This window comes from Macaca nemestrina, chromosome 6 (genome assembly GCF_043159975.1).
Source record: "Macaca nemestrina isolate mMacNem1 chromosome 6, mMacNem.hap1, whole genome shotgun sequence".
Taxonomy (NCBI): Eukaryota; Metazoa; Chordata; class Mammalia; order Primates; family Cercopithecidae; genus Macaca; species Macaca nemestrina.
Window position 1 is genome coordinate 60,804,383 of NC_092130.1, and position 14,284 is coordinate 60,818,666.

The 14,284-nt window shown below is 40.9% G+C and overlaps 1 protein-coding gene across 1 annotated transcript in view; it reads right to left on the reverse strand.

Annotated features, from left to right (window-relative positions):
• Nucleotides 1–13,141, reverse strand: part of LOC105500031 (hydroxysteroid 17-beta dehydrogenase 4) — an 88,956-nt gene extending 75,815 nt beyond the window's left edge. The window contains exons 1-2 of the mRNA XM_011772932.2: nucleotides 12,988–13,141; nucleotides 9,279–9,332 (exon numbers count right to left, since the gene is read on the reverse strand). Coding sequence (XP_011771234.2) covers nucleotides 9,279–9,332; nucleotides 12,988–13,045 — 112 coding nt within the window. The 5' untranslated portion in view covers nucleotides 13,046–13,141. The remainder of the gene's footprint in view (nucleotides 1–9,278; nucleotides 9,333–12,987) is intronic.
• Between the last annotated feature and the right edge of the window lie 1,143 nt (nucleotides 13,142–14,284).

Here is a 14,284-nt window from a genome sequence, read left to right on the forward strand (position 1 = left end):
AGGAAGAGATTGATTAACCAATACAAAATTACAACTAAATAGAAGGAATAAGTTCTACTAGTGTATAGTACTCTAGGGTGATTATGGCCAACAATAATTTATACTATATTTTCAAATATCTAGAAGAGAGGATTCTGAATGTTCCCAATGCAAACAAAGGACAAATGTTTGAGGTGATGGATATGCTAATTACTGATTTGATCATTACACACTGTATAAAGGTATCAAAATATCACACTGTACCCTATAAATATGTATAATTATTATGTGTCAATTAAAGACAGTAAGAAAAGAAAATCATTGGTTACATGTTGAAAAGCTTAGATATAGAAAGAACATTAAAAATACGTTTTGCAATTATATACAAAGAGAATTGTATCCATAACATGTGACACTGTTACCAGTTAAATGTATGGCTAAAATTCTAGTAGTAATAATAATAACTTATACCGATATGTGTGTACTTCACATTTCAATAAAACCACTATGTATATTGATGCATTTAATCTCCAGGTAGCTTTTTAAGAGGCTGGCAGTAACAATTGTTCCTCCTTTCACAGATAAGAAAACAGTTTGGAAAAGATTCTCTTACCACAGGTCCCTCTAAGTCTGTAAGAAATGGCAAAATTTACACTAGAAACTGGATCTACTACAATACCACTCTGCTCCTCTAATGCTTTAAGCAAGTTTCTTTTACCCTAAAAAGATCATTATTTCCACTGTTAAAAAAAAAAAAATCACATGTTTTGTGGATATGAAGGAAAAGATAAACAAACCACCCGACTCAAACAAATAGCTTTCATATAGGTAGCAAAAAATGGTAAGACTATGATAGTCAAGGGTCAAGTCTTTTCAGCTGAAATGATCAAAATGTTCCAAAGTGTGATACATTTGCACGTTTTCCATATAAAATCCAGTTCATAACCCTGAAGAACTTTTTTTAACATAAAGCTTTTCCTCATTTCTGTCATTTTAAATAAATCAGTGACTTAGACAGTCTATTAAGTACAGAAGATTTTTCCTAAAAAGCATTCCCAAAATTTTATCAAATACATGCTATATTGGGAATGTAAGTATATTGGGAAATCCTTTCTGTTTTTCTTGAGTCAGGGTGTCACTGTCACCCACGCTGAGTGCAGTGGCACAATGATAGCTCACTAAAGTCTCAAACTCCCAGGCTCAAACCATCCTCCTGCCTCAGCCTCCTGAGTAGCTAGGACTACAGGTATGCACCACCACACCTGATTTTTTTATTTTTATTTTTTTTTTTTTTGGCAAAGACAGTGGGTCTTGCTATGTTGCCCAGGCTGGTCTTGAACTCCTGGCCTCAAGCAATCCTCCTGCCTCAGCCTCCCAAAGTGTTGGGATTACTGCACCCAGCCAGGATCCAAGGAATTCTAAAACACACTTAGATCCGATAAAAAGTATTCTATAAGTACGTAAATAGATAACTAAGTACAAGGTACCAAATTATCAGGCATCAATAGCCTGAAAATAGAACCACGTGTTTGTCAGAATGCCTGTTATCTCACATTCTCACAACATTGGTTATTAGCATTGCCTTCAGTCTGACAATTAAATGATTATACTTTGTAGCTCATTATTTTAGTTTACATTTTATTGAGCACTAGTAAAGTAATATTTTATTTTCATGGGCTTATATTTATAGTTATTATTGTTTTGCCTGTTTAGTTCACATTTTATTTGGGATACTTGTCTTTCTTATAGATTTGTAAATGTCCTTTATTTATAAAAGATGTTCATTCTTTGTTACATATGATAAGAATCATAAATTCCTTTACTGAAATGCTGAAAGAAAAATAAAGTTCATATCTGAGCATCAATATTACTTGATGAGTATTATGCACATTGCTTTTCAGTGTTTTGTAGAAACTAAGAAGTCTAGATTTGTCCTTAATAATTGTATTTGCTACACAGGTCTTTATTCTTAGAAGCAGGTTTTCTTGTTCTTTCTCTCTGTCCTTGACCCTAGCTTTCTAACTATTGGCTCCAAAGACTATAGCAAGAAATAAGCTTTGAGTCTCCTGATACCAGGGCTGCTAAACTAGCTGAGGGAATATATCTTGTACTTTGTGCGTGCACACACACACACACACACACACACACACACACAAAAGCAAACCAAACCAAACATCATCTTCCTCGTACTGCCCCCCCACCCACTTCTGTCACTTCTCTGCTGGGTGAGACTTGTCCCAGGCACTCTTTCTCTTCTCCCATTTCTGAAAAGCACATGCCACTGAGTCATCAGGTCTTGTCATCAATTTCATTAGGAATCTTCAAATATTTACTGTGTTCCCATTCTGTATCCAGCACTGTGCTGGGTGCTTTGGACTCTTAGATAGTTTATGCAGTGAGAATTTGCCAGTTCTTTTGAGAAATTAGCTATCTCCATTTCTTCCCTATTCCATAATCTCATTCCTAGATTACTGCAGTTGCTGCCCATTTATACTATGGGAGGCCTTTATATTATGTCAGCCCCTTGCTCGTAATCCACAGTGGATTTTCCTATTATCCACAGCATAACTTTAAAGAGATCTCGTAGCCTTGCCTCACTTTAATGCTTTAATTTACCACAGAGTTCCTTCTTTTTGCTGTAGATCAACGTGGGAAATGGTTTATACACCAATTTCTAACTTACCACTTACCATTATTACCAAGAGTAACAATGTTACAAAGCTTTATATTTGAAGAGTGCTTTATAATAACATTTATGCATATTCATGTTCATATAGAGAGACACTCAATCCAAGGATCTGTCACCAACAAAGTTGTATCTATCAACAATGACATATATATAAACTATTTTATTTCCAAAGTAAAATGTTGCTTCCAATTCTACAAAACTGGGATAGTTTTTATATGTACTAACTGTGACATCCTTTGTGCTGATTAATCCAAGAAGTATATTTAAGGATGAGAGGGTAATATTATATTAGAAACGTATTTCCTTTTTGGAGGGTTTACCTTATACATATACTTTTAAAGAAATTCAAGCCATGTATATTCAAGAAGTCCTTTTTCACCCCTTGCCCTTACTCTACTCTCTCCCAGAGATACCTAGCTACCTGCTATTAACCATTTCTTGGATGCCCTTCCACACATTCCCATTTTCTGTCTCTCTTTTTTTTTTTTTTTTTTTTGGAGAGATGGGGACTCACGATGTTGCCCAGACTATTCTCAAACTCTTGGCCTGAAGCATTCCTCCTGCCTCAGCCTCACAAAGCACTGGGAATACAGGCATGAGCTACCACACCCAGCCTCCTATTATCTATGCTTGATGTATTTCCTCCCATTTTGATAAGGTTTCCTATGGCAGACAACAGCATCAAGAATTATTTCATCAAGGCAGTACGTGGTAGCTCACGCCTGTAATCCCAGCACTTTGGGAGGCCGAAGTGGGTGGATCACCTGAGGTCAGGAGTTCGAGACCAGCCTGGCCAACATGGTGAAACCCCGTCTCTACTAAAAATAGAAAAAATTAGCCAGGTGTGGTGGCTGGTGCCTGTAATCCCAGCTACTTGGGAGGCTGAGGCAGGAGAATCACTTGAACCCAGGAGGTGGAGGTTGCAGTGAGCCGAGATCACGCCATTGCACTCCAGCCTGGGTGACAAGACCAAGACTCTATCTCAGAAAAAAAAAAAAAAAAAGAATTATTTCATGGATTTTAGAACTGTGGGTCCAATGGAGGTTTTCATTCCTGTATTATGTTTATGTCCTGACTGCTATCAAAACTATTTGAACTGATTTAAATTATAAATGAATGTGCAATAGGACTATTAAAGATGGGAAAAATTAAACAACATGTTATGTCCAGAAAAGACAAGCATACTAAAAGCGTAAGCTAAAGGTAGTTACTCTGGTTGAGGACAATGTCAGGTTTACCTTTAAGTTTCTTGACAGCCAAGAAAATGGGAAAACACAGGACTGTCACACTGTTTTCACTTTTGGTAGAAAGATACAATCACCTTAGTTCATCAGGAATCTTTTCCAGAATGGCCATAACTGTATCTAAATATTTGAAAAACTCCAAAATATGATGGTAGTTTAGAGAGCAGTATCTTAAATTCGGTCCCTTTAACTGACTTTGCCTCAACAATAAGGCATCAAATGTATCCTTAATGGGAGAAGAAAACTGAAAATGAAAGACTGGGTCATTCAGAGTTCGGTCCTTCAACCTCTTTTCCTGTTCATTTGTACTCACTACCCAGATAATCTGATCCAGTCTCCTAGCTTTAAATAACATCTATAAACAGAGAATATTCAGATTTCTCTGTCTAGCCTCAACCTGTGCCCTCAACTACAGTATCCTATATCCCACTGCCTACTTAATATTGCCATCTGAAGGTCTAATAGGATTGTCTCCACTGTGCCAATCTCTTCCTCCTTCAGTCTTTTCTGTCTCAGTAAACGGACACTCTATCCTTCCAGATGTTTGACTCAAAAATCTTGGAACCATCTTGACTTCTCTTTCCCTTATAATCCACATACAAACCATCAAAAAATTTTGCCATAGCTTTCTTCAAAATATATCCAGAATTTAACTTATTTGCACCACCTCCATCCCCATCACATTGTCTAAACCACCACTGTCTCTTATGTGGATTACGCAAAAGCCTCCAACTGGTCTGCTTCTTCTCTTTTTATGGAAAATAACAAAGAATATACAAATGAATTAATAGTTAATAAATCTCAATGTGCCCATCTTTTTTCTCCACTTCCACTCGTGTTCCCCTACAATCTAGTCTCCAAACAGCAATGAGAATGATCTATTTCACCCTTAAATCAGGTCACGTTCCTCTTCTGTTCATAACCTCTAATGGCTCCCCATCTCAGGGTAAAAGTCAGTCCTTACTCTGAACTAAAGGTCCTATGTGATCTGACCTTCTAGGACCCCTCTGCCCTCATCTCTCACTTTTGTCTCCCTTATGACCTTGCTCACTACAACCACACTGGCCCCTTCCTAACCCTAAAATATACCATGCCTACTCTGGCCTCAGTAACTTGGCTTCAGCTGCTTCCACTGCCAGGGATGCTTAGGCAGCAGATGTCTTCAAAGCGTACTCCTTCACTTCCTGCAGTCTCTCCTTAAAACACTTCTTTCAGCATTTTCTGTTCCTTTAACTCATTTTTTTTCGTCCATAGCACCTACCTTTATCTATTATACTTTTACATATGTATTTGCTGATTCTCTGTCCCTCCACTGCCCCCCACTAGAATATATGCACCATGAAAGCAGGGACCCTGTTTTATTCCCACTATATTCCTCCAGCATCTGGAACAGTGTTTGCTACATAATAGACACTTAATAAATACTGGTTAGATGAATAAATCAATCTATTTGATGTTAAGCCTATTAACTTTATTACTTTTTTTAAAACTGGCAAATGACAAAATAACAAATTGCTAAGAACTACTCTAGTTCTTAAAATGACAAATAGCTAAGAGCTACTCTAAATTTATTCAAAGGTTTTCCCCCATAACCCAAGTTGGTGATAGTCATGGAGGTATCTAAGGGAAATGTAGGTATTTTATGTATGGCTCATTTATTATAAGCTGGAATTCACATGTGCCTTCTTATGATCTTTCTCCCGGTATTATAACAGTTTAACTTACTCAATCGGTATATATTCTTGATCACTAAATACTATACTTACCCTTGCAGAGAGTCATCAGTGCCTAAAGCAGCCTGCTATGGTTTAAATATTTATCCCCTCGAAAACTCATGTTGAAATTTAATCCCTGACATGGCAGTATTGAGATGTGGGGCCTTTAAAAGATGATTGAACTGTGAAGGCTCTGCCCTTAAAAATGCATTAATCCATTCATGGACTAATGGATTAATCAGGTAATGAATTAAAAGGTTATCATGGGAGTAACAAGTGGCTTTATAAGAAGAGGAAAAGAGACCAGAGCCAGCACACTCAGCCCCTTGCCGTGTAATGCCCTGTGCCATCTCGGGACTCTGTACAGAGTCCCCACCAGAAGGAGGCCCTCCTCAGCAGATGTAGCACCTCAACACTAGACTACTCAGCCTACATCACTGTAAGAAATAAATTCCTTTTTTAAAATACATTACCCAGTTTTAAGTGTTCTGTGATAAGCAACAGAAAATAGACTAAGACACAGAGCTTTTTCTTTAAGCATCTAGGAGAAACATGTATGAGGGGGCTGGGACGTGCCTTGAGTCAACAAGACCTCAGGTTCACTTTGATATATCCAGTTCTTGAGCAGAGTGACTCATATATGGTAAGCAGGGACTGATATTGGTTCCTTTCTCTTCCCTTTCCGAAAGCCTTTAATTTTTTGTCATTTACCCTCACCACAATCCTGGAAGTTAGGTAAGACAGCTACAAACAGAGAGGTCATATAATTAGGCAGCAGAGCCAGGATTTAAAGCTTGGCCTGACTTCAAAGGCAATGCACCTTGCCTACTACAGTTCACCTTCCAGCTGTCAAGATCCCATAGTGGTTAAAAACACTGGCTCTAGCATCTGCCCACAGGAAGTTAAGACTCAGCTTTACCACTATTACATAACTGCAGCACGGAAAAGTCATGTCAATCTTACTTAAAAAGACTGTAATTTAATTTACCCAAAGATGTTACTTCAGTTCAAGAGTAGAACTCCCTTTCTTTTCCTAAGGAGTTCTTTTAGCTCCTTTTTGTCAGTCTTTCTCGTGTTTATGTCCTCAAAATAAAACTTACTATTCAGAGAACAAGATACAGTTCACCTACTGAGGAAACCTCAAAACTACTGAATTCCCAATATCCTGCTTAAGATATGCACAAGCATTTCCTGAAAGATGTAATTTACACAAAAGCAAATGTTCCTTTTTACAGTATCAGCCTAAGGCTTAGCAGTTCTTATACCAAATTTAAATAATCCATAAGCTTTATATAATAGAATATAAAACATAGCAATCATATTAACCCAAAATTGGAGACTATCTTAAATGATGCCCCTAACTTCCGGCTTAGAAAAGTGATTTCCTTTGGCCGATGAAATGTGAGTAGAAAAGACACGCCACTTCTAAAAAGAGGTCAGGAGTTCAAGACCAGCCTGGTCAAGATGGTGAAACCACATCTCTACTTAAATAAATAAATAAATAAATAAATAGCCAGGCATGGTGGCAGCTACCTGTAATCCCAGCTACTTGGGAGGCTGAGGCAGAGAACTGCTTGAACCTGGGAGGCAGAGGTTGCAGTGAGCCGAGATCAAGCCACTGCACTCCAGCCTGGGCACCAGAGTGAGACTCCATCTCAAAAAACAAAAAAAAAAAAATGAGTGTATGTGATGCAACTTGGAAACAGGGTGTCTATGGTATACACATAAAAAGGCTAACAGGTAAGACACAGACTTTAAAAAGGAATAGAAAACATCAGTCAAAATTTCTGCACTTCTACATAGATTGAATTCTCCTCTTTAATACTAAACTAAATCTGGCTCTTCATTCAAGTTTAGGAAATATTTTTCTTCTATATTCTTGGACTTTTATCAGGACTTGACACAATTATCATCTCTACTATAATAATGCAATGACAGAATAGATAGACACAGCATCTCTGTTTAATTTTTTCTTAGAATTCAAACACTCCTAATCTGAATTTAAGAAATTCAGAGGGAACAGGGAAATAAAGGAAAACTGATGCACAGGAACATACTGCAATAAATTTTTTTATAAAACAGGTTTATAAACTAAGTTTCTTAGTCAAGAACAAAAAAAAGCAAGAAATGTATTCAACCAATCTCAAACACACCAGCCCTTCCCCCAAAAAGTATATCAACAATAAAAGAACCAATGAATAAAGTACCTTCCTTGCACAAAGCAATATTCTAGGTCCTTTAGTATATACAAAAGATAAAGCAAGATCCTTGCCGTTATGGAATTGAGCAGAATAGATGTAAATAAATAAAAACGTACAAAGTAAAAATATTAAGAACTAAATAGCAACATAAAAAGAGAAGGAAAATTAAAAACAGTAACAGCATGTGTCTTTAGGCCTCAACATGAGCTATTCTTAGGAAAATATGACAAAGTGGGCCTGAAATATACACCCGCTGTCCAAACAATACAATGTCAAAATCCATCCCTGCCATAAGCAGCAGATTGGATTAGCAGATAGTGGCTATGATCTTAAACAAGGCACATCCAAAGCGTCAGTGTTCCTTCCATAAATATAAGCTACACATCCACAAGGAAGGAGAAAAGCATCTTAAGTGCTCTGCTTAGGTCTTGTTTAGAAAATCTGGTTGCTTGCTTACTCTTTTGTTATATGTGTCTCCCGAACAAACTGATGAAAATTCGTCTCTCTGCATTGCCTCGTAAGATGTCAGAAAGCTGAAATTAGAAGGTCATTGTGGGCCTACAATTTTATCCCAGGAAATACGCTAATAAGTACTGGGTCCTACATATACCCTTGCACTTAGCACTCATTTAGTTATTCCCCACAAAGGCTCAGTTGTGGACAAATTCGCTTCTGTGTCCACACCCACTGTCAAGCACATTAGGTCAGTCCAAACCACGTAGATTACTAAAACCTCCCACCTTTGGGATTCTTCAATACAGTATCTTCCATCTGACCCCTCCACCACTTAACAAAAACTCATGTAACCGCCCCCTCAATTAAATCTTTTTAAAAAGCTTCCAGTTGAAAAGTTTTGATGAAAGAAATAAGAAACCCATACTTCAGATTCGTTGACTCCAAACTTTCAGTTCTCAAAACTCAGTTATTTCTTACTTTTATCAATACACTTACAGGGGCTCTCTTTTGATCTCACACCAGTAGATGAACCTCCTGTCTCAAAAAATTACAGCCTACAATTTACTAAAGTCAAGAATTTCCTTTTATACAATAAATGCTTGTCCCCATCCTTTTCTGTGAGAAGCAGGGCTTTGCGTCATCACCCAGATTGGAGTGCAATGGTATAATCATAGTTCTCTGCAGCCTCGAACTCCTGGTCTCAAGCGATACTCCCGCCTCAGTCTCCCAAGTCGCTGGAGTTATAGCCACGAGCCACCATGCCCAGCCCCAGCCCTTCGTTATCAATTCTGTTAAGTTGGGAATTCTGTGAAACTGGTTCGCTTTTAAAAGTAAGTTAAAAAGACAGCCTTAGTTGGGGTAAAAACCTTCTGGCAAAAGTAAAAATAATAAAATTCAACCTTGAAAAATTATTTGATAGAAAGACAAAGATAGCTTGTGAAGATTGTATTTCAGTTATCAGCTATGGATTAAAAAGAAAGACACACCAACTTACCAACAACTAACGCTCCTCTTTCTGCAAAAGCCAGGGCATAGGCTCGGCCCAATCCTAATCAAAAACAAAATAATCAGAAGTTGAAGAAATGTCAGCATAATTTTTTTGATCCACTCAACCCAATCCCCATTTAAAGAAATTGGCGAACAATTAATTAAGTTTTAATGATATTCTCAAGCTATCCTATCACTGACATTCTCAACCTATCCACTCTCTTCTGCTTGCAGAGGTTGGAAAGCTTAAAACTGTATTTTTCCACCTATTCTACTACCATTTCCTACCATTCTACTTAGCTGCTAGGATGCTGTGAGTTGGGTTCCACCATCTGATGCAACTGCATAAAATTTAGAAGGTGGAAGTGAGACAGAGGCCACCTTACTGGGAGTTCCGGCTGTTGTTGTTAAGCTAATTTTCTTGAAAGTTCCTAGGTATTCAGAAACTGACTATAGTGGCAACTTCTTCATTCAGCTCCCTAATCCCTGGATGGCGGCTTCCATACTTCAGGTCCCTAGTGCCAGTGCTACTTGGGCTGTGGCACAGCTCCAATGACAGCCTCAGAGGTATTGCCTCCTCTAATGGATCAAATTCCTATTGTTTCGGAAGTCATTCTAAGAAGACCTGCCTAAAACCTAATTACCTGTATTGAATCCTTCACTGCTGAAAATATCTAGTGGTTTCTGCATCCTACACTGAACCTTGACTACACAGTCATCAAACACAAAAAATATTTAATTCTGACTCAAAGCTATAAGGTATAAATTTATATATCCAAAAAGAAATAATATCTATATATACAGCGAGAGAGAGAAAGTTTTGTTTTTGCTCTTTTTTTGAGATGCAGTCTCATTCTGTCGCCCAGGCTGGAGTGCAGTGGCATGATCTCGGCTCACTGCAACCTCCGCCTCCCAGGTTCAAGAGATTCTCCTGCCTCAACCTCGCGAGTAGCTGGTACTACAGGCATATACCATCATGTCCAGCTAATGTTTGTATTTTTAGTAGAGATAGGGTTTCACCATGTTGGCCAGGATGGTCTCGATCTCTTGACCTCGTGATCTGCCCACCTTGGCCTCCCAAAGTGCTGGGATTACAGGTGTGAGCCACTGCCCCTGGCCAAGAGAAAAGTTTTATAGGCATAGAGCATCTCGGGAAAATTACATTAGAAACTGGCAATTAGTGGTACCTCTGGAGAACAGAACTATGTGGCTAGCAACAAAGAGTGGAAGGCTTACTTCTGGACTGTTTTTCTGTATTGTTTACATTTTTTAATATGTGTATATTTTTTACATTTTAAGATAATTGATAAATTTCATTGACAAATGAACAAATGTAATTAACAATTTATATTTAGTATAAATTAATCAATAAGTATACAAATAAACTGAGATGCATAAATTATTAGCCCCTTCCAAAAACAACCCAAGGCCAGGAGCGGCAACTCACACCCGTAATCCCAACACTTTGTGAGACAGAGGTGGGCGGATCATTTGAGGTCTGGAGTTCAAGACCAGTCTGGCCAACATGGTGAAACTCCGTCTCTACTAAAATCACAAAACTCAGCCAGGCGTGGTGGCATGGACCTGTACCCCCAGCTACTTGGGAGGCTGAGGTAGGAGAATTGCTTGAACCTAGAAGGCAGAGGCTGCAGTCAGCCAAGATCATGTCACTGTACTCCAGCCTCAGCAACAGAGCAAGACTCCCTCTCAAACAAAAACAAAAAGAAAACACACAGTTTTCCAAATCTAGAAAATTTCACCAAATAACTTATTTTAGAATTTAATACAAACAGAAGGATCGCTTGAGGCCAGGAGTTTGAGACCAGCCTGGGCAACAAAGAGAGACTCTATCTCTTGAAAACATTTAAAAATTAGCTGGGCATGGTGGCACACACGTATAGTCCTAGCTATTCTGGAAGCTGATGTAAAAAGATCACTTGAGCCCAGGAGTTCAAGGTTACAGTGAGCCATGATCAGGTCACTGCATTCCAGCCTGGGTACAGAGTAAGATTTTTTCCTCTGGGAAAAAAAAAAAAAAAAAAAAAATTAATCCACTATGAATGAATAAGAGAGAATTTAACCAGTTTACGAACAGCAGGTAAGGTGCTAAGTTCATAACTGTCTAGTCACAACTCATTGTTTCACAAAATCAATTTTGTGGGTTGCAACTAAAATTTATAAATAAAACAGAATAGAAAATAAATTTCAGGATGCACTGCCTGTACTACACACTGTATCATGAACTGGTTTTAAATACAGATGTGTGTGCATGTGTAAGTGTACTGAGTCCTCGTGTAAAATGTACTGCATACCATGTGTAAGTATGCTAACAGTGTCAAAGGAAGCGGTCCCTATCCTTGAATAATTTTCAGATATAACCCCTGAAAATGAAAGTCTCCTTGCGATAGTAAAAACTTCTTAGAATGTAATCTCTGGACCTCCTGTATGAAAATTATCCAAGAACTGTCAAAAAAGATTTAAAACACCAAGTTTTGTAAAACACATTATTTACATCAAAACCAAAGTGTAAACAAAATGTTTTCCTAAAAACATTTAGAAGGTACGGGTACACGCAAATACATGCCCATGCAGATATAACCAGAGAGCTATGGGTATAAAATACTTGGCTACTAATCAATACTAAAAGCATTTTCTGAAAGGCAGCATAAGAATCCACTTTATCAATCAGACATGAAAGTACATAGGAATTAATTGACAGAATTCCACAGTTTGCAACGTTTAATATATAACTCAAATAATTCATGCATTAGGGCCTTTCCAGGTATAAGGTATTACCAGTGGAGAATCAAAGGTGTATAATGTCAAGATCCCTGCACTTGGAGGTTACAGAGGTCACCCACTCGTGAGAAACTTGGGTAAAATCTCACTGCACAGCATCTATGTTGGTATGAATGGTTTGTTTTAATTTTTTGTACTTTAAAAAATGGGGTTATTTCACATAACAATTTTCCATTTTGCCGCTCCTGAAATACAGGCAACTTTCCCACTGGCTGGGCCACTTCGGAAGTCTCTGCTCTCCAGTTCCTCAATGTGCCCATCCAACTCCCATTTTCTTTCTCCATCATACACCTGACCCCTGTGCGCATTTGAGATTACAACCTCTGCCAAGACTCCAGTGGATTTCGAGTACAGTTTGTGACTTGCTAAGCATACAAAGTCCAACGGGGAGGGCTCTTATCAGACGCCCTCTTTAAAGAAGGCCCTCTCACGAACTTAAAAGCGGACGACAGAGGGAAACAAACAGTGAACGACTGAATGACTTTTCAGCTGACAGCTCTGCGCTTCAGGGGGCGATTTCCAGCCCCCGCCCCTCGCGGCTTTTCAGTCCTTTAAAACACTAGGCAAAGAGCTAAGAGAGTTATTTGCAGGAAGACTAACAATCGATGCCAACAGATAAGCGTCAGGGAGAACTTTCACCCAGTTTTGCAACCAGCAGCCCAGCCTGGCCTCTCCCCTCAGTTAGGATCTTGGTAAGCCCACACCGGGGTGCTGGGGAGAAACGGGCTGTAACTGCCTGACAGACCAGGTGTTTCTGGCTCTTTCCTCAACAGATTCGGTGCCTCAAGAAGAGCCATTCCCCACCCCACCACCTCAGCTGCGTGACCTCAGCTGCGGCTGCGCGCATATACCGGCCCGAAAAGGGCGGCCAGCAGCGCGAAAGCAAGGCGTGCCACCTCCAACCTTCGCAAGCTCACCTGCCCCAGCGCCAGTGACAAGTACTACCCGCCCGTCGAATCTCAGCGGTGAGCCCATGAATAAGGCCTGCAGCGACACACACACAAGCACAAGCGGAGCGGCCGGGCCGGACTGCGGGACAGGAGGAGGCGGGGAATGGTGGGGGCGGGACGAGGGTCAGTGACTTGCCAATTTCTGGGAGGAAGACGGGCGCAGTGCGCGCGGCTCCCTTGGAATCCTGGGAAATGTAGTTCAGAGTGACTCCAATAGCTGGAAGGACCTGCCAAAGAGTCTGGGCTTGAAAGGACCATTTCTGCGGTTGGAAGCAATGGGAGCTGCTAGGACCTGTGTAAAAGAATAGTTGACTCCGACACCCTGCATTCACCTATTCACGTATCGTTTCATCATTCACTCAGTAAACGTTTTCTGAGTTTAGCTGCTGACCTAGAGAAACAGCCTGCGGCCCCTCTCCTTGAGGGGCTTCCAGAGATAGTGAGAGGTGACAACATGCTAGCAGCCCTCGCTCTCGGCGCCCCCTCGGCCTCGGCGTCCACTCTAGCGGCGCATGGGGAGCACTTCAGCCCGCCACGGCACTGTGGCAGTCCCTCTCTGGGCTGGCCGAGGCCGGAGCCGGCTTCCTCTGCTTGGTGGGAGGTGTGGAGGGAGAGGCGCGGGCGGAACCAGAGCTGCCCGCTGAGCTCGCGGGCCAGCGCGAGTTTCGGGTGGGCGTGGGCTCAGCGGGGTCCCGCACTCAGAGCGGCCAGCCGGCGCCGCGGGCCCCGCCGGCAGTGAGGGGCTTAGCACCTGGGTCAGCAGATGCAGACGGTGAGCCGGGTCCCCCAGCAGTGCCCGCCCTCTAATTCTTGCCCGGCCTCAACTGCCTCCCCGCGGGGCAGGGCTGGGGGCCGCAGCCCGCCATGCCCCAACCGTGGGCTCCTGCGCAGCCGGAGCCTCCCCGATGAGCGCCGCCCCCTGATCCGGCGCCAGGTCCCATCAACCGCCCAAGGGCTGAGGAGTGCTGGCTCATGCCTTGGGACTGGCCTGCAGCTCCTGCTGCGGCTGTGGTGCAGGATCCACTAGGTGAAGCCAGCTGGGCTCCTGGGTCTAGTGGGGACTTGGAGAACCTTTATGCCTAGCCAAGGGATTGTAAATACACCAATCAGCACTCTGTGTCTAGCTCAAGGTTTCTAAACAAACCAATCAGTACTCTGTATCTAGCTCAAGGTTTTGTAAATACACCAATCCATACGCTGTATCTAGCTAACCTAGTGGGGACTTGGAGAACTTTTCTGTCTAGTAGGATGTCTAGCTAAAAGA